Source organism: Rhinolophus hipposideros, assembly GCF_964194185.1.
Source record: "Rhinolophus hipposideros genome assembly, chromosome: 16".
In the NCBI taxonomy this organism is placed as follows: domain Eukaryota; kingdom Metazoa; phylum Chordata; class Mammalia; order Chiroptera; family Rhinolophidae; genus Rhinolophus; species Rhinolophus hipposideros.
Window position 1 is genome coordinate 41,491,398 of NC_138062.1, and position 19,833 is coordinate 41,511,230.

The 19,833-nt window shown below is 40.6% G+C and overlaps 1 protein-coding gene across 1 annotated transcript in view; it reads right to left on the reverse strand.

Annotated features, from left to right (window-relative positions):
- DOCK5 (dedicator of cytokinesis 5) overlaps positions 1-19,833 on the reverse strand; it is a 186,340-nt gene that overhangs the window by 15,237 nt on the left and 151,270 nt on the right. The window contains exons 36-44 of the mRNA XM_081076534.1: positions 19,363-19,403; positions 18,609-18,699; positions 15,334-15,453; positions 12,175-12,264; positions 9,815-9,919; positions 3,846-3,987; positions 3,016-3,097; positions 1,913-1,997; positions 1,366-1,452 (exon numbers count right to left, since the gene is read on the reverse strand). Of these exons, the coding sequence (XP_080932660.1) occupies positions 1,366-1,452; positions 1,913-1,997; positions 3,016-3,097; positions 3,846-3,987; positions 9,815-9,919; positions 12,175-12,264; positions 15,334-15,453; positions 18,609-18,699; positions 19,363-19,403 (843 nt within the window). The remainder of the gene's footprint in view (positions 1-1,365; positions 1,453-1,912; positions 1,998-3,015; positions 3,098-3,845; positions 3,988-9,814; positions 9,920-12,174; positions 12,265-15,333; positions 15,454-18,608; positions 18,700-19,362; positions 19,404-19,833) is intronic.

Sequence of the window (19,833 nt, forward strand, 5' to 3'; positions counted from 1 at the left end):
TCTGTGGTTAATAGAAGTCAGAACGAATAGAATGTGTTACAATATTTAGGTTCAATTTTAGATGAAAATGAAACAAGATGCAATATGGATTCAGAGAGAGCTCCTCATGTGGAGAGGAGGAAACCTGTCTTCAAAACCAAGTTTCAAGAAAAATTGTCTCCTTCATTTTACCTGTTATCAGTCAGCATGACCTCCTACTCCAGACTTCATTCTAAAAATCTCTGTCTAAAACTCATATTCATACTTGAAGAAGAATAATTTACCACTAGGGGTATGGGACATTTCAAACTTCAGTTCAGATTTGTTCAGGACTTATTTCTTGAAAGCTTATTTTATGCCAAGTGCTGTGCTGTGCACGACAGTTACAAAAGTGGTGAAGATATAATTCACGGCTGGGAGGACCTTATAGTTTCAGTGGGGTCTCAAGACATGGAACGTGGTAGGTAACTCATTAGAAATAAGTGCAGGATGCGATGGGCACAGAGAAAGGGCATCTAAGCCAGCCTGACAGTTTCGGAGATGGAGAAGCTGGTGCCTAACCTGAATCTGGATAGGAGTGAGTTAGGCTAAGTGGTGATAGGGTATTTTGGGCAGAGAAAATGACCCAGTGTCACAGAGAGTTGAGACAGCGTGGACTGAGCAGTTTAGTTCCAGTAGATTCCATAGAAGATGAAGTAGAAGAGCTGAGTCACAGAGGCCCTATACTAAAATGCTAAGGAGTATAAACTTTACACTCTAGGCACTAGGGACCCATCATGGAAAGGTTTAAAGCATGAGAATGATATGGTTAAGTTTTCACTACGGAATTCACACTCTGAGGCACTGAGGAAAATGGAGCTCAGAACGTCGCGTCAGGGAGGCCAACTATAGGGCTTTTTTAATAGCTTCAACCTAGAGATGAATGAGGGACTATTAATACAAACAGGTTATAATATGGGGGGCTAGAAAAAAAGATCAGATTTAGTAAATATTAAAAACGTTAAACAGGCAGTTTGGGGCCTGTTAAAGACGGAATAGTTAGGACTGGCTGAGAATCAAAGAAGGTTCTGAGAGAGAAAAATGTGATTGACAGGAAACTCAAAGGAGGCATTCCAAAAATGTTTTTGGGTGCTGGCAGGATCATTGAGGAGACAAGACGCATTTGGTCATAAAAGAGTCATTCACTGTGAGTAACCTTTAGGGTTCGTGTTGTACCATCAGTTTTACAAAGGAGTTCTATTAGACAAGCATGTCTTTTATTTCTCTTTTGGAAAACGAGGCTGGCCAGAAGAGTGCTACTGAGGACTGGAGAGGGTATTTAACAAAGGCTCTTATTATATTTGGAGACAGAAAGATTTTTCTGAGTTTCAATTTCAAATGACTCACTGTTGACATCTGTTTGACTTCAAACCACTTGAGAATCCCGGGAAAGGTATACGCGGTCGTATATGTGGTCCTTTCAATCCACATGGTCTGGTGGAAGGAGGGAAAATAGAAAATGTTGGTTAGTTCCCAGGCGTTAAAAACAGCAAAATCCCTGGTTCAGTTAAATGTGATTCCAGTCTCAAATGCCTCCTTAGAGAACAGACCGTATTTTCACCAAAAATGTAAGGATTCTGGATGTTAAAAAGCTGAAAGGGATGATCTCCTTGGGCCCTCTCACCCTCTCGATGGGAAATTTGAGGCCTAGAGGGGTGTGACCTTCTCCAAGTCATAGTAGCAGCAGGCCCAGGAGTAGAGCCCAGTTTCTGGACTCTGGGTCTAGAGATTTCAACTGAGATGATAGCCTGCTGTCTCGGTAATAAGCACGTGAAACGACCATGCTCCCATTATTGCTGTGGTATGTGCTGGTTAGGTGGATGGCCACCATTTTGGATGTCAAGTTTACCTTTTTTTTTTTTTTTTTTTAAGAGGAAAAAAGGGGTAAACTCACAGCAAATTCATTGTCGGGATCCTTTTCTCCTTTCCGGAATGGCCGGGAATACTGGAACTGCTGCACTTCATTGGATCTATAGTAGCTGGGGAAAGACACACAGCCACAATGATGCCGTTTCTCTCTTACAAGATCTGACTTTAATGGAACCAGGGATGCCTCGTACATAGATCGAGTCTTGGTCAGTCAGCTATCTCATAACCGACAGTCTCCACAATGAAGGATGGCGCTGGCACACAATTTGATTTTTATGGCGCATCTTAATTTTATTATCTACAGCTCATGATTTAAAAAGGTGTATGTGTTTATGTCCATGCTTGTAATGTCATATGTACAGTTTTATAACAGTTCTACTAGCATTTTAGCTTCTCAGGAGAAGGGATTAGGCCTTCAATCACTGGGCAACTCACTAGGCAAAATGAGGTCACAGCCATTACTGACCAGTGAATTCTGAATGGAAATAAGAGCTAGGGGATCCAAAACCTAAGAGTAAAAAAATCCCAATTTCCTCCCCTCTGTTTATAAAACCAAAATTACCAAATTCATTTGAGTTACCAAGCTCTTATACTGAAAATGGAATGGACAGTTGATATGGTCTAAATGTTTGTAGCCTCCGCCCCCACCCCCCCCACACACACACACCCATCCGCTGCTCCCCAAATTCCTAGGCTGAAATTCGAATGCCCAATGTGATGGTATAAGGAGGTGGGCCCTTTTGAAAGGTGATTAGGACATGATAGTGGAGCCCTCAAGAAAAGCATTAGTGACTTTATAAAAGAGGTCCCATAGAGCTCCCTCGATGCTTCTACCATGTGAAGACACAGTGAGAAGACAGCCATCTATGACCCAGGAAGCAGAGTCTCACCAGACACCGAATCTGCCGGCGCTTTGATCTTGGACTTCCCAGCCTCCAGAACTGTGGGAAGTGAATTTTCATTGTTTATCAGCCACCCAGGCTATGGTATTCTGTTATAGGGCCTGAGTGGACTGAGATAACAGGTCTTCCAAGCTGTAATGAGCTGAAGACTGGTTTTGATGTACTTTTAGATAAAGTATGTGAGAGAGACAAATGTTTTAAAAAACAAACAAGGAAATCCACTTACTTTAAGATCTGCTCTGGAACTGGTTTATCCTTGTAGCTGGGAGGCAGGTTCATCACTGGCTTGACGGTGAAACACTGCATGTCTGAGGAGCTTGTTAAGGAAAGAAAAGGGGTTGGGCCATGAAGCTGTCACAGGCAGAAAGCACCGCCTGTTCCTTCTGCTTTACAGATGGAAATGGTACCTGCACTCATCATTCCTTTTTACCAAATGCCAGGACCACATTGAAAATGGGGCTCCTTATGTGTTACCCAATTGCTATATTTGGGACTCGAACCCAGGCAGTTTGCCTCCAGAGCCCTCTTTCTTATCTACCATGCCACACCAGCTCTGTCTTATCTACCTCTTAGAATACTGTTCAATTTTATAACATCTTGATTTTTCACATAAAACACATTAGAAAGTTTTAAAAATAACTTTGTTATGGAGTTAGTGTTCTTTGATTTTTTTTTTAAAGAAACATATAATTGATCTTCCAATAAGTCAGTATGTGTTACAAAACAGAGCTATACATCTTTATCTAGAATCCAGAATTCAGAACAGGAAATCTATGTTCACCTCACGCTCCCCTTAGGGCTATAAAATATATCTTTTCATATTCAAGATTTGCTCATCACCTCTGTCCTTTAATTACTTCATAACCATAGGATAAGGACATTAGGGTCCCAAAGCTTTTAAACAGAATGGGAACCAGTGTGAATGGTTAACTGAGTGCTCTGAGGATAGGACATATCAGAGTGCAGAAAGGGGACTGAACCCTTAGCTTCTCTGCTGGGCTAGGGCGTTAGCAGGTTACGGAGCGTCTGGGCCAGGTCTCCCCACAGCAAGGATACACTGCTTTGGGGAGCACTTGATTTCCTCCCCTGGGGGTGTAGTACTGGTCATCTTCTCAGCATTGGGGAACTGGGTCAGCAACCTCAGGCTGAAGTCTTCTCGCCTCTCATACTCCTTCCCCCGGTAGATGAAGATTTTGTTCTGCAGGTCGAGACACCAAGGGGAATAATTAAATAAAAAGTGAAGGGACAACTGGCGAGATCTGGGTACTGAGGAAGCCACTGTACTCCCCAGCCAAAGTGCAATGAGCTATCACGTTCTCATTGGATCCCTACGACGTGCTCCACAGCAATCATCCTATCTGACAAGCGCTCCGGGTTTATTTGGGGCGTTAAGTCATAGGCAGTCCATGCAGTGTTTCTCACTGTGTGGCCCAATGACCTCAGCTGGTACAGTCTACAATGACCCACAGAAAGATAAGGTGCACGTGCCCTAATGTAGATCCATGATGTCGCCAGGAATCCTGGTTAGGTTAGCTGATATTTTTCACAGCAAGACATTCTCAATGAAGGAAAGAAATGCATTAATTTATATCCAGCAAGCTCATCTCTTCATGACCCACTAACAGACTGTGGACCAGCACTTTGCACGGCACAGCCTTAGGGAACATGAAAGTACAAAGGGAATCAAGACAGCACATCTTCCGACACAGTGATGTGATAACAGGAAACAGGAATACGTTACAGCAGTCCCTTGCCAACCCTGAAAATCGCTGTGGATGGCTATATTCCAGTCTCATAGACAATTACTGCACAAAATATTATTCTCTCCATTGCCAACTGCAATTTTTTTCTTATTTAATAAAATTAATAAAATTGGATTTTTTAAAAAAAGAAATTTCCTAGGCCCCAGGCATTAGAATAATTTGTCTCATGGCTGTTGTTGTCTGTGCAAGTTCAAGTGTAGCCGTATTTTGAAGGTTCCTCCTCATCTGATCATTGCTCAGATGAATATTTAGCAATGGCAGCCCACACATGATCCATTTTTAACTAAAACTTCGGCTTGTCGTGTTCTGTAAAATGTTTTTTCAAATCACTTTTCCATTCATATAACAAATATTTATTGAGCAAACACTAGAAATGCTAGACACTAAGATATAAAACTGACCCCACTCTCACAAATCTTATCTTCTAGTGGAGAGAGATAGAAGAGGAACAAGTAAACAAGTAAATACCATCATTTTAGATCGTATAAGTATCGTATTTTGCCGTGTATAATGTACATTTTTTTGCCCAAATTTGTGAGGGAAAAATAAGGATGCACATTATACAGGGGTAGTACTGATTCCATTATTTATATAAATGTTTCAAATTCTTTTATTTATGCTTGTGAGTTAAAAGTGTAACTCCATAAATCAATAATGATAATGTATGTAAAATAATACCCTGGAATACGATAATCGGTTTTGTTGCATTTAAGACGAACGTGCAACGACAAAGAGTTCTTGGCCTTCTATGATGCGTAAATATCATAAATTTGTTACCAGTACATAAAATTTCTTGTATCTTGTTATCTGTTCTTGTGTTTTGTAATTATTTGTTACATAAAATTTCTTGTCCCATAATATGTTACAAAAATAAATGCTAATATTCCTTTATAATACAAAAACCAAGTACCTAAATGTAAACAACTGAAATGTAAACAACTGAAAATTTGAATTAAAAAATTAAAATGAAAGATTTTTTCCTCTGAAAGTCTGGGTCAAAATCCTGGGCGAGCATTATACACAGGAATGCATTATACACAGCAAAATATGGTATAATGTAAAGGCAATACACACACTAAGCTAAACACTGAAGGCAGTAAAAATTGCCAGATCTTTTGGACTAGATGATAAAATTTTTCCAAGCTGGGAAAGATTTGTGTGACTGACTCATGCATTACAAAATTCCACCATTTAGGCAAAACTGTGGTGAGTGAGGGATCAGAATATAATAAAACACTGATTATATGAAGTGGGCAACAACTGTAAAAGGAATCAGACTAGCAGAAGTTCAGGTCAACCGACAAACTAGCTCAACGTGAAAGACAGGGTTTCAAGGAAGACGTGGGACTTGACTGGGCCAAGACGAATAGGTAGGGAGAGGAGAAAAAAAACAAGGGGAGAGGAAACCAGGCATGGTGACAAGAAGGATAAAGCCCAAGGGCAGGAAATATGGAGTTCAGGTAGAAGAAAAAAGCTTGGATGAATGAGAATATAAAAGGCCTTAAAGACAGGCAGAACTTCCAAAGGCCTGGGGAATTCACTGAAGGTTCTGGAAAGAGGGAGCAACACTCCAATGACAGAAGTATTGTAGACAACCTAATATGATGGTGGACAATATAGGAATTCGAGGCAGGACTAGGTGGGAGAAGGAGAAGCTACAGAATCTAGTGTTTGACTCTGGTGTTTGGTGAAGGGCAAGGGAGATGGGGGAGCCAACGAGGATTCTGAGATTACCAGCCTTGATGTAGGAAGAAACAGAAGAGAAGGAGGCTTGGTTGGGGCGGGGAAGAGAGGATAATATAATTTTACACATACTGAGTTTGGGGAAATAGTCCATTATTCATAAGGGCATTTAGGTTATACCATTCATAAGGATTTTTATATTTTTCAGTATACTTTGACAACGCGTAACATCTACAAATTACAGGTGAGCAGGCACTCCTATATGCTATTTATTTAATTCTGAAAACAGCCCTGTGACATGGGCATTATTTTTGTAACTTACAGGTAAGAAAACCAAGACTTGGTGTTATGTGATTTGGTCAAAATCACATAATCACTCAGCAGATTTAGACCCGTTTTTCAACTTGTAAGTCTAGTCTTCTTGTTTTCACTCAACCACTGCTGTCTCCTAGTTCACGCCCATTATTTCATGTGACACAATAGTCTCATATAACAAGTATAGTAGGCATCATTATCTTATCATGACTTGAGCACCCAGACTGATAGCAAACATAAGACCAGAACCTACTGCAAAGCCTATGCCAACACTCTGCTGTTACACTATTCTGTCTCCCTAGGCTATAATCACTAATTATGTATAAATAACTCACTGACTTTTATCTCCAATCTAGAACTTTGAGTTCCAGATCCATTCAAATTGTTGACTCACATCTTTTGGAGCTTCCAAATTTATCTCACACTGTGTTATGTCCAAAATCAAACTTTTACAAACAACTCATACACATCTCAAAGGCCCTTGCAATCTAGTACACATTGTTCTCTGGTCCTATTTTCTACTTGCTCTCTGGTTCCTGCTTCTCCAGTCTCACAGCTTTCGAACCTACTCTTCTGGCTGTCTGGCACCCTCACTCATCTCTTGGTACCGTGTTTCCCCCAAAATAAGACCTAGCAGGACAATCAGCTCTAATGTGTCTTTTGGAACAGAAATTAATATAAGACCCGGTCTTATTTTACTATAAGACCGGGTGTGATGTGATATGATGTGATGTGATATAAGACCGGGTCTTATATTAATTTTTGCTCCAAAAGATGCATTAGAGCTGATTGTCTGGCTAGGCCTTATTTTTGGAGAAACAGGGAAGCTGCTTGGCTTATTCCCTCACTGCTTTCAGGATTTTGCTCACATGTCATTTTTTGCTATCTTGCATGCTACTCATTCTACTTAAAATTGCAATTCCAGCCCCCCCCCCCCCACTGCCTGCCTCTCTATTCACCTTCCCTGCTCAATTTTTCCATGATACTTGTTGAGTGTCTACAACTGTATGAGGCATTGTTCTAAGCCGTCTGACATTAAATATTTTACTTATTTTTTGGTCTCCCCCAGTTAGAATACAAGCTCCATAATTTCAAGGATTTTGGTTTTGTTTTAGGCTCTGCCTCCATGCCTATATTACGGCAAGGCATGTAGTAAGAGCTGAATAAATATTTATTCAATGAATGGATTAATTCTCTCTTTCATGACTATCTTTCCCAGTATTGCTACCTAAGTGGACAGTGCCGTGGCCCCTCCAATTATGCAGGCCAGAAGCCTCGGGATCATTCTTGACATCTCCCTCTTCCCTACCCATATATCCCATCAATCATCTAATACTATTACTTCATTTCCATCTCTAATCTTTCCATTTCTCTGAAGCCACCTCCTCGGCAAACCTTTCATCTCTCTCATGAATAGCGGCAAGAGTCACTAATGGCTTATCCACACACACGTCCCACCCATTCTCCATACCAAATCCAAACCATCTTGCCAACACAAAAAATATGAGACGTGGCTCCCCACTGCTCTCAGGATGCTGACAAAACACGTTACTACCCTAAGCCCCTTCATGCTCTTCCTATACTTCCTGCTTCATCTCCCCTGCTCACCCAACTCCATCTGTTCCCTCTTTCATTTCTAGGCACTGCCAGGATGTTGCCTGCTGCTTCCTCTGCCTGGAATGCTTTCTCCTATCGGTTTTACCTCCTTAGCTCCCAGCTCACTTTTCTAATTGCAGGTAAAGCAGAAATTCCCTGGGAAGTCTTTCCCGACTCAAAAAATTCAGGTATAAAAATTCAGGTACATACAGTAAAATCTATCCTTTTTAGTACAAAATCCTGTGACTTTTGTCAGATATAACCATGACCAAAATCAAGATATAGAACAGTTTCATCACTACCAAAAATGTTCCCGTGCCTCTTTGTAGCCCCACCTTCCCCACCTATCAGATAACTGCTGATCTGTTTTCCATCCCTGTAGTAAGTGTAGGCTTGGCCAGAATGTCATATAAATAAAATCACAATGTATGTAGACTTTAAGGTCTGACTTCTGCTTAGCCCAATGCATCTGAGATTCAGCCACGTGGCTGTGTGTATCTGGAGTTTATTCCTTTTTATTTCTGAGTGGCATTCCATTGTAGGGCTATATCATAGTTTGTTCATCCCTTTACCAGTTGAGGAACATCTGGGTTCTGTCCAATCTTTGGTGATTATGAATAATAATACTATAAATCATCAAGTACAACTTTTATTCAAACATAGGTTTTTATTTAACTTGGGTAAATATTCTCTGGTTAACTGACTCATCACAGAATACCTGTCTTGGTCAGTTTCCACTTTACATTAATTTGTGCAATTAATTAACATCTCACTCACTGGATTATAAAATCCATGAAAGCAAAAACCATGCCAGATTATAATCAGCACTGTATCTCTAATGTCTAGTATGTGTCTGGCACACAGTAGGCACTCAGTAAATAGTTATTAAGTGAGTGAATGACTGAATGAATGAATGAACGGATGAACGAACTACCTCCTCATTAAGCACTGGAAGGAATGTATTTTCCTTTCCCACTTTTTCTTTTTTAATCAAGGGAGGGAAGATGGATGATATATGTTTTAAACATCACGAAGTGCTAAAAGAAGCTCTTCTTTTTTTTTTAGGTTTATTGGGGTGACAATTGTTAGTAAAGTTACATAGATTTCAGGTGTACAATTATACATTACCTATATGAGGGTTCCTAATTTGAGGAAGAAAATAAGGGTTTTTTTGTATCGTTTTTTAGATTGTAAAATCAGCATCATATTATAGAAAACTTTGAGAAGGAAGAAACACATGGTTCTTCTCACTGTTACAACAAAACTGTTTTTGTTTTTGTGAAACTTTTACAGTATTGTCCTTGGGATATTTGCTTTCAAACTTGCTCGGGTTGGAAATAAAATAAACAACAAAATACATCAATCCACACTTTTCCCCATCCTGACCTGCAGCAGCAAAACAGTGGAGGAGACAGTTCTGTTTTTCCCTTTTTCCTTCCACCTGGGAAAAGTCATTTTACAAAAGAGCTGCCAGAATCCCAGAGGTGGCCGGGGGTGTGAGGTGAAGAGGCCGGCTGCTCAGGAAGCAGTTTCCCAGCCCGACCTCCCACAGAGAGAACACAGGCTCCAGCTGCTAACACACCAGGCCCATCTGGAAAAGAGAGGAAGACCTCACCTCCTCAGACTCCATGGCTTAATGGCTTGGGAGACCACCCTCAGCTTTCTTACCCGTAGGAAAGAAGGAAAGCCCTGTCCGTAGTATCCAACAGCAAAGTATTCAGGCTGAGGCCGCATAGCCTTAATGATGTTCTCATAAAATGAGGCTCTTTTTTTCTGGAAAACAAAACAAGACATTCCACAGGGAGGTTACAAGGGCAAAGTTGGGGGGGATGGTGATCTGACTATTTGCCTTGTTGTTTCCCATGTAACAGAGAAATGAAAGGTCTCTGGAAATATCTTGTAGGCCAAAGAGTTCTTCTTTTCAGGGTCAGGGGGTTTGAACCTGGGTCCATGAAGGGGCTGTGGAGGGTTTGGGATTCCCTGAGATTGTCTGCAGGTAGATGCGCACATTTGCTATGGAGGGAGGCAGTGCTTAGCTTTCACCAGTGTCTTGAAGGGGGCTTAGGACCTCTAACAGGTTAAAAACCTTTCTGAGATTCACGAAGGATGGTTGTCCTTTAAATGGAGACATATAAGAAAAGAAGATAAAGAACTTTCTGGTTCCTGCAGGTGGTTCAGATTAAAGACCTTGCTTCAGCTACAAATGCCCAAAAGGTAAAGGTGACGTTGTTTCTCGATACCTGGCACCACCCCTGTCTTTAATTCTTCCCATGGAGAGAGGTTCCCCAGCCAGGATTCAGAGAGTCAGCCTTAAAGAAAGCAAAATAGGTAGCCAGACCCAGGGGCTCTGTGGGAAGTCCCTAAGCCCCTCCCACGTGGTTTGCATGACTTTATTATTGCAGCCGTCCCCTCGATCCACAGGTGATATGTTCCAAGATACCCCGTCCTGAAACTGAAAATAGTACTGAACCCTACTTATACTATACTTTTTCCTATACATACATACCTATGATAAAGTTTAATTTATAAATTAGACACAGTAAGAGATTAACAACAATAACTAATAATAAAATAGAACATTATAACAATATAATTGTGTATACATACCTATGGATATTGTACATAACAGTAATAAAAGCTACGTGAATGTGGTCTTTCTTATACTGTCTATACTTATACTGTCTGTAAATGTCTTACACTGTCTGTACTCACATTTTTCACGTAAAGGAAGCGGCTTCTCTTTGGCATGTGTGAATTGCCAGCATCACTCCTCTTGCCCTTATTTATTTATTTGTTAAAAATCAGTGTTATTTGAACACAGCACTGCAACACCTCGACAGTTGATCTGATAACCAACACGGCTACTAAGTGACTAATGGACAGGGGGCGTGTACAGCATGAAGACGCTGGACAAAGGGAGGATCCACCCCAGAGTAATGAAGTGGGACGGTGCGAGACTTCATCCCACTACTCAGAACAGCGTGCAATTTAAAATGTATGAACTGCTTATTTCTGGAATTTTCTATTTAATATTTTCAGACTACAGTTGACTCAAGGTAACTGAAACCATAAAGCGAAATGGCAGATAAAGGGGGACTACTTTGCTCTATCTAGGTGAAAGTTTCCATCACAACGTTTTCTTAAAAGGGTAACACGTTACCTTACTAACATCGCAGCTCAATTTAGTTTAGGAAATAAATAAGTGACATTTTGTGTGATGGCAAGAGCTGGTAAAATACACTGGCAAATTCTTTTCAAAGTGATCTTGACAACTATCCCCTCAAATATTATTATTATTGCCTAACAATGGGTAACCTGACCTTTGGTGACTTCTCTACTAGAAATTACGAAATGTAATATTGCATGGGCCTACCGCTGAGCATTTAGAAGGCTATTTCTGTTTTGCTTTATTGTTTTTAAATAGCTGACCTGTGTCAACAGCCAGGCGTTATACACAAATTCAGGGGACTGTAAAAGTAGAGTATTCTAGTGACACTTGGGAAAAGGAAGGAGGCAAAATTTGAGAATCAAGTTTTGGCAGACGCATTATACAACTTAACCAAAATGTGCACAATGACATTCTTGAAAAAATAAAACCTAGGCTCAAAGATGAGCAGTTGAGTCATTCGGCAGGGGCCTGAGAACGTGGACTATAGAACAACTAATTTTGATGAACAGAAGATGTCAGAAAACTTGTGAAATATGGATGGTGTTCACGAAAGGCAGAGTAACCGAGAGGGTACAGAGGAGATGGCCGAGGAACATGGAGGGTCCGCAGAGAAACAAAAGGCACGGGGAAGGAAGAAAGGGCTACAGACAGGGATCCTAAGCCCTCCATTAAGGATAATCTGGAGAAACAATGGTAGCAGTTTTTGGACCTCATCTTTTGTCATTTCAAGCAAGGTTTACATTTCTACTGTAAAGAACACTGTTTATCCCGACTTTCTGAAACTTACACAAACATTTTCATGAACTTTAGCACTTTAGCACGCCTGCTGGAGGTTTGACATATTCTGACCCAGACTCACCAGGAGATTGCCCAGGCCCTCATAGTCAAAAACTTTGCTCTCATAAGTCTCAGCCAACTCTTTGCTCAGCTTGATTGCCTTCTCCCACATCTGCAGAAAAAGAAAAGTGGAGAACAAATTAATCATTGATCCAGCAGCAGAAGCCATGTGAGAGTCACTGGCCATAAGTAAGGAGTCAGGTGGGTTGAGTTTCTGCAGAGATTCCGACATGCCTCACCTCCTGGATCTACTAAACCTTTTTACTGAGATCATACAGCTACATTATCTTGGCTGCTTTGCCAGGGGTTATCTTCTCTAATTCTGTTTGTGAGAACATGAAGAACACCATGTGCCCCAAACAAAGCAATAGTTGAGCTTAAAAAGTAAAATACTAAAAACCATTGAAAGTGGAGGGGAACCAGTTCTAAAGCCTAGGTCTTGAGAATGGGAAAGTCTTGTTGGAGGGGAAAGAAAGTTGGTTTGGGCTCTAGTTCTGGGCTGTTTGTGTGTGTGTGTGTGTGTGTGTGTGTGTGTGTGTGTGTGTGTTTCAAGTCAGAATGTTTGGGAGGAGAGGGGGGAAACGGAAGAAAGGCTAACCGTTCTGTGGTGTGGAATTTGGGAAATTATTTCTCCAATTTTGGGCATTGATTTCCTACTTCTAAGTGACTAGCTCCTTAGTCAAAGAGAGTTTTAGGAAATGCCGTGGCACATTTACGACCATGTAAGTGACAGCCTAATGCACATATTTGGTATCTGAGGCTAGCCAGCATCCCCGATTGATCATAAAATATCTCTTAAATGGCCATTATTAATATCACAGCACCTGGTAATTTCCTGCTTTATTCTTGTGATCAGGTGCTATGTTCCATTATTTCTGGCCGCTGAAGGGATGTATGTGCAGTTCATATACAGTTGTAAAAACATTTTAAAATTAAAACTCATCATTTGCCAAATATTCCTCTCTGAAATTCCAGGACCTGGGTCACCGAAAAGTGAAATGTGCCATTTGGAAACCATTCCAGATGATCTGGGCCTGGTATAGGAAGCCAGTTAACAGAACCAGTGGGACAAATTATCTCCTTATTTCACCCAATGCTAAGTTATCTAAGAGACAGGGAGATATCCTAGCCCAGCACTTCCCGAAGCGTGGTCTCTGGTCCCTGCGTGTCCCCAAGGCTTTTTCAGGGAAACCATGAGGTCAAACTATCTTCTTAATAATACTAATATTATTTGTCTTGTTTCAGCGTTCATTCTCTCATGAGTATACAGTGGAGTTTCCCAGAGGCTACAGGATGGGTGATATCACAAGACTGAATGTAGATGCAGATATGAGAATCCTGCTGTCTTCTATTAAGCCAGGTATTAAAGACATTTGTAAAAATGTCAAACACCACTCATATCACTAATTGTTTGGAAAATATAATAATTTTTCATAAGAGGTGTATGATTATTGTTAAAAGAACAAATGAGTAAATATTTAAAATGTTTCTATTTTAATTTCTAAAAGTGTACATATCAATAGATATCCATGTGCATAAAAACTCTTTGGGATCCCCAGTGATTTTTAAGAGGGTAAAGGGGTGCAGAGACCAAAAAGTTTGAAAAAATATACTTGCTCACTGCACCTTAAGTTCTTCATCTCTAAAGTAGAGATAAAATCTACCTAATAGGGCTATAGGGAGAAATTAGAAAAAAATTCTGAAAATCACCCAAAACAGTAACTAGCACAGATGGTAGCTATTTTATTGTGATGATTATTTGGTTGATTTATTTACTTAACCAACAGGTTCCACTGATTACAAAAAAGGAATGGTGGCGGCAAGAGGCAGTCCATAAGAAGTCTCCAGGCCTCTGAAACTAGTCAAATCTAGGATCTATTTTGTTTGAACGGCATACACATTTTTTTTTTCTTTCTCCCCCAACTCCTTCTCTCTCTCTTTTTTTTTTTTTGCATTTTCAATTTAAAAGCCTTTCAGGTGGACATGTTTTTTCCAGCTGACCAGACTCCACAACTTCCTGGCCCAGTTCCTACGTTTATTTTACCTTCTTGCATCCCATACGCATTTAAGCGGCTCGTTATTTACAGCCTATGGTGTCAGGCAGGCAGTTGACCTGGGGATGGGATGTACAGCAGGTGTCAGCCAAGAATCTCTAGAGAATGTACTGAAAATGACAGCACTAACTCCTGGTCCTCCAATATTTAAAAGTTAAAATTACAGTTATGGAGGGGGTGGGTGGGCTGACCATTGTATTTTCCATTAGGTTTAGTGTCCTCAAGATAACAGATCTTTACTGCCTTCCTTACGTTAACTTCTTACATTTTTCTCTCCCATTAAAAATACCAGGATACAAACACATGGGAATAAGAGTAAGTCATGAGTCACTGTTGTATAATGAGGAATTTGGTCTTTGTACTAAGTTCCTGGGAGGGAACGTCTAACCCCCTGGAATTTCCTCAGAGATAGGAGTGTCTCGCTTAGTCATGATGGACCCTCCAACCACACCTGGGTTTCTGCTACTGAGGTGACTCATGGTGGGCTCCCTGCCAGAAAAAAAACAACCCTGTGATTAGAGGACTGAGGCCTTGAGCTACATATGAGCCTGGCTTACAGCGAGAAGGCGGGGTTGGAGACTGAATTCACTCCCTTGATTGATGATGCAATCAATCGAGCCTATATAATGAAACCCTAAAAAAAATCTCTGCACAGAGGCTCAGGGGAGCTTCCTGGTTGGTGAACATATCAATTCCCCTGGAGGATGATGTGTCCTGAATCCATGGGGAAGAAACAGAAGCTCTGCATTTGTTTCTCCTAGACCCTCCCCTGCGTATTTCTTCATTGGGCTGGTCAAAATTTGTCTCCCTTAAGATAAAATTGTGATCATAAGTATAGCACTTATCAAGCTTTTTTTTTTTTTTAGTTGTTTTAGCATATTATCAAACCTGAGGGGGTCATAGGAGTCCTCCCAAAATGGATAGTCAATCAGTCAGAAGTGTGGGCAGCCTGGGGACCCCTGAACTTCTGGCTGGTGTCTGAAGGGAGAGCTGCCTTTTGGGGGGACTGTGTCCTTTACCTGTGGGTTCTGTGCTACCTCTGGCTGGTCAGCATCAGAACTGCATTGCAGCACTGCTATCATCTTCCATTTTCCCTTAATACCAAAAACAAACAATCCAACACTCACTTTGCCTTTGTCAAAATAGGATATGATTTCTTGATACAGCTTCTCTTTCAGCTCCTGCTGGGTATAAACATAGTAACTGTCCCTCTGAAGCAAATGGGGTGCACAGGGCTTGTCAGACCACTGAAAAGCAAACACAAGCAACAACAGAGAGTAAGGCAGCATACCAATGAATCGATTAAAGGAGATTAATAAATATTCTGTCAACAAAAAGTGGCACAAATATTTGTGTATGTCTCTGACTCATCCGTCTGTATTTTAGATTATTGATGAAATAGAAAAACTGCATACATGCACCTACACACAGGCCAGCTTCAAAACAGGTGCTAGGCTGAACGGACACACACTCAAGGCAGTCCCAGGGAAATCAGGACCGAGGTGAGGTCACCAGTCAACGCAACTGCTGCTCAAGTGAAGGTATCAGTCACACCATCAGATAAAAGAAAGACATCAGAAGCATAAAAATGGGAAGGAGGGCGTGGGACTATCACTATGTACAAAGGATGATTGTATTCTTTACAATCAGTGGCTTCACAAAGGGTGCCAACTGAAAAACTACCATAATTAGAATTAAGTTAGTTATGTGGATAAAAAATTGATATATTTAGAAATAATTTAGAGAGACTTTCCATGCTGAAGATGAAGAAGAAAGAAGCCCAACAAGAATACATCCAAAATGATAAGATATCTAGACATAACAATGTGAATGTACTTACTGCCACTGAACTGGACACTTAAAAATGGTTAAGATGTATAATTTTATATATATAATGTGATGGTTCAGTGTGAGGTCGGAGGGATAGTGGATGGGGGGAGGGGGGTTCACAGTATGAGGGATATAAATGATGAACGTCTAAGTATTACCTTGTTTTGTACACCTGAAACTAATAAATAAATTAATTAATAAAAAAAAAAAAATGGTTAAGATGGTACATTTTGTTATGTGTATTTTATCATAATTGAATTTAAAAAGATATCTAGGAAGTGGCATAATAAGGAACATGTGAGACTTCTATACAGAAAACCTTAATACATCACCAAGGGCCCAAAAGCAGATTTGAACAAATGAAAAGTCATAACATGCTTTTGGGTAAGAAAACGCTACTTCATAAACATGGAAATTCTCTCTGAATTAATTTTTTAATTTCATGATTCCAAAGTTCATATGGAAAAATAAACAGAAAGGAACAGGTGGAAAACTCTACAAAAGAACAGCAATGAAGAGTAACTATTAGGTGATAAGACATACTATAAACAATTAGTAATTAAGAGAAGTTATTGGTACATAAATAGACAGAGACCCATGCAAAATTCTACAAAATTGAGAAAGAGACTCTCCTCACACCATATAGGGATTTAGTACATGATAAAGAAGGGATCTCATACCAACGAGAAAAATATAGAATATATTTATACATCCCTATTGAGTAGCTGTCTGGGGGAACAAAGTTGTACCCACATCTCATACCTTATTATGACCGGATAGGAGAGTTTAATTTTCTGGGCAGCTCAAATGAAAAGACCTCTGGTTCTGGACACCAAGGTTTCTTTCTGATCATCCCCTAGTCAAAAAGCCTTCCTCTCTAAACCATTACAACAAGCTTTTTAGTGCCCCAATCTAGCATAGGAGTTGTAAATGGCTGCCTTGGGGAAGTGGAGAGGCAGAGGACTCTGTTTCAATTATAAAGCTTAGACCAATATGCACACATTATTATAGTATAAAATAAAAACTAATTTATACAAGAAAATTAATTGCTAGGGGCAAGAATGGAGGCAGGGAGATGTAACAGGAGGCTACTATTAGAATGCTTTGGGGAGAGACAACGGTAGCTTGGACCAGGATGGCAGCAAGCGAGATAAAGTGGATAGAAAGGAAATGAAAACAGGATACGAAAGAGACAGCTCCACTCCCATGTCTATCACAATCGCCAAGATATGGAAATAAGCATCCATCAATGGATGAATGGATAAAGATGTGACACACACACACACACACACCCCGGAATATTCAGCAATAAAAAAGAGAAATCCTGCCATTTGTGACAACGTGGATGGACCTAGTGAGTATCATGCTAAGTGAAATAAGTCAGACAAAGACAAATACTCTATGATTTCACTTAGATATGAAATCCAAACAAAAGCCAAACTCCAAACAGAGCATTAGACTAGTAGTTACCAGGGGCTGGGGGTGGGGAGGAAATTGGGGAGACACAGTTAAGGGGTACAAACTCGTAGCCAGTAAATAAATATGTCCTGGAGACCTCATGCACAGCATAGTGATTATAGGGAACAACACTGTATTATAAACTTCTAAGTTGCTAAGAGACTAGATCTTACTTGTTTCCACCACACAAAAAAAAGAAATTATAACTAGGTGACTTAATAGAAGGGTTAGCTAAAGCTGCGGTGGTATTGCAATATATTGCAATGTACAAATATATCAAACATACGTGGGTACCAAATGGATCAAATCAACACCTGTACACTTTAAACTTACACAGTGTTTATTATATGTCAATTATATGTCAATCTTTTTTTTTTAAAAGAAGATTGCTTAAGGAGAGTTTTGGGCAGAGGATCCATGATTCATGCTGGCAGAGAATGTGGTAGGTGGTGAACAAAAGATGATGGCAGGTACTTGCCTGAGCAACTGGGTAGACTGGTGGTGCCCTTTAGTGAAATGGAAAGAAAGGAGTGGAAGGAATGGATCAAGAAGAACAGTGGGACATTACAGCTTCCGTTACTGACAAGCTAAGTTTGCACTATTAGTCATTCCAAGATTGATGTTGAAAGAACAGTTTCTCTGAAGTTGGAGGAGTGATCAGAGCCAGAATTAATTATTTGGGATCCGTGATGTACAGATGTATTTATATCCACGGCACACCACAATTTTACCGACTGCAAGAGTATTAATAGGAACCTACTTCTATGGTACGACATTCATTTACAACTCATGTCTCTGCAGTTTTACCAATTGTTTTACATATATTAATCGATGGGTGTCTGTTTCTTCAATTAGTGTCAATCATTAGGGGCCTACAACTTGTACTCTGTGTCCTAAGGGTTTTCAAATAAATAAGTGACATTTTCCCAACCTTGATCTGAAAATTAGCTGTGCCTACCGAGAAGCTATAAAAATATTCTTGGGTGAAAGGATCTCCCTTGAATAAAGATCTTTCCTATCAAAATCATGAAGCATACCAGCTGTGGCCCCAATGGACTAGACAGTGGACACACTGCATTTCGTCTTCCATCCTGTGGAAATGCGCAGCCCTTACCTGCAGAAGTTCAGCATGTAAGAGGAGCGTGTAGGCAGCTTCCGTGTAGTTCTCACAGTCTCGGTGCAAATCCCGCAGTTTGTACAAGTATCTGGTAAGAAGGGGAGAAGGGAGGCATTTTGCCGCTCAGGAGTTGATCTAGCATTCAGCCCATTCCACAACGCCCATCTTTTCTCCCCTGACTCTTTTCTCTCAGGCAAAGGAATCCTTTACTTCCTGTCTTCCCACTGCTTTAACCCTTGGTGCCTCTTCCTGCCTGTGTGCCTTTCCTAGTTCATCTACCCCACTTTATACTCTTCGTGGAAGGCATTGGTGTTTACTTATTGCATTTTTTATGTCATGGACCCCTTGGGGGAGCAAATAAGAGATAGGGAATCTCTCCCCAAGAAAAGGCATAGCGTTTGGGTCCAATGTGCTCCATGTTCAGGGTTTGCTGGACCCCAAACACTCCTTGGCAGAAGGTCAATTTTCATGCCACTCCCTGTGCAGCTTTTCCTGATTGCCTGGGCCAGTGTCTTTCAGATCCTTTCCTGGAATCCCAACCTGGTCCTCCCTATGCCCTCCCTCGTATTGTACTTATTTGTGGATCTGCCTAAAAAGAGTTTGCCCTTTTAGGGGAATAGGGGCATATCACGTACTTTTTGGTGTCTCTCAAACAGCAAGCATGGTGATGGGGCTTAGCATGTGTTGATTGAAGAAATAAATAATAAAGCTATGACATAAACAGCAAAAGCAGAAATTCCCTTCAGCTTACCTTATGTATATGTCCTCTCTCTTCTTTTCTTTATAGAAATTCTACAAAAGAAAAAGACCACAAAATACCAATGTAAACCAAGAGTTATGGACTAGTTTGCCACGAACATGGACAAATAGCTGCTTTTGCTTTTCAACACTGTCACTTCTCCAAAGAGTTTATCATGTTCCTTTCTCCAAAGAGTTTATCATGTTCCTTTCACAACTACTGCCACAAAGAAAGGAAGTGATGGTTTATAAAGGAGGTAAGTTGAAGAATGTTTTAGGACCAGGCTTCTGAGCAAAGTGAGGGGAACCTTCAAAGGAATAGGTAGCTGGCTTCTACTCGAGTCACCTGATGCTCTGATGTCTCAGGGAATCAGGGGTGGCGGGTTCTTGGTTTATATAAGCAGAGGAATACACCTCTGAGGTCTGTGGTCCCAGTAACACATGTCTAAGGAAAGGCAGGACCGAAGAGTTCCACCGCCATGAC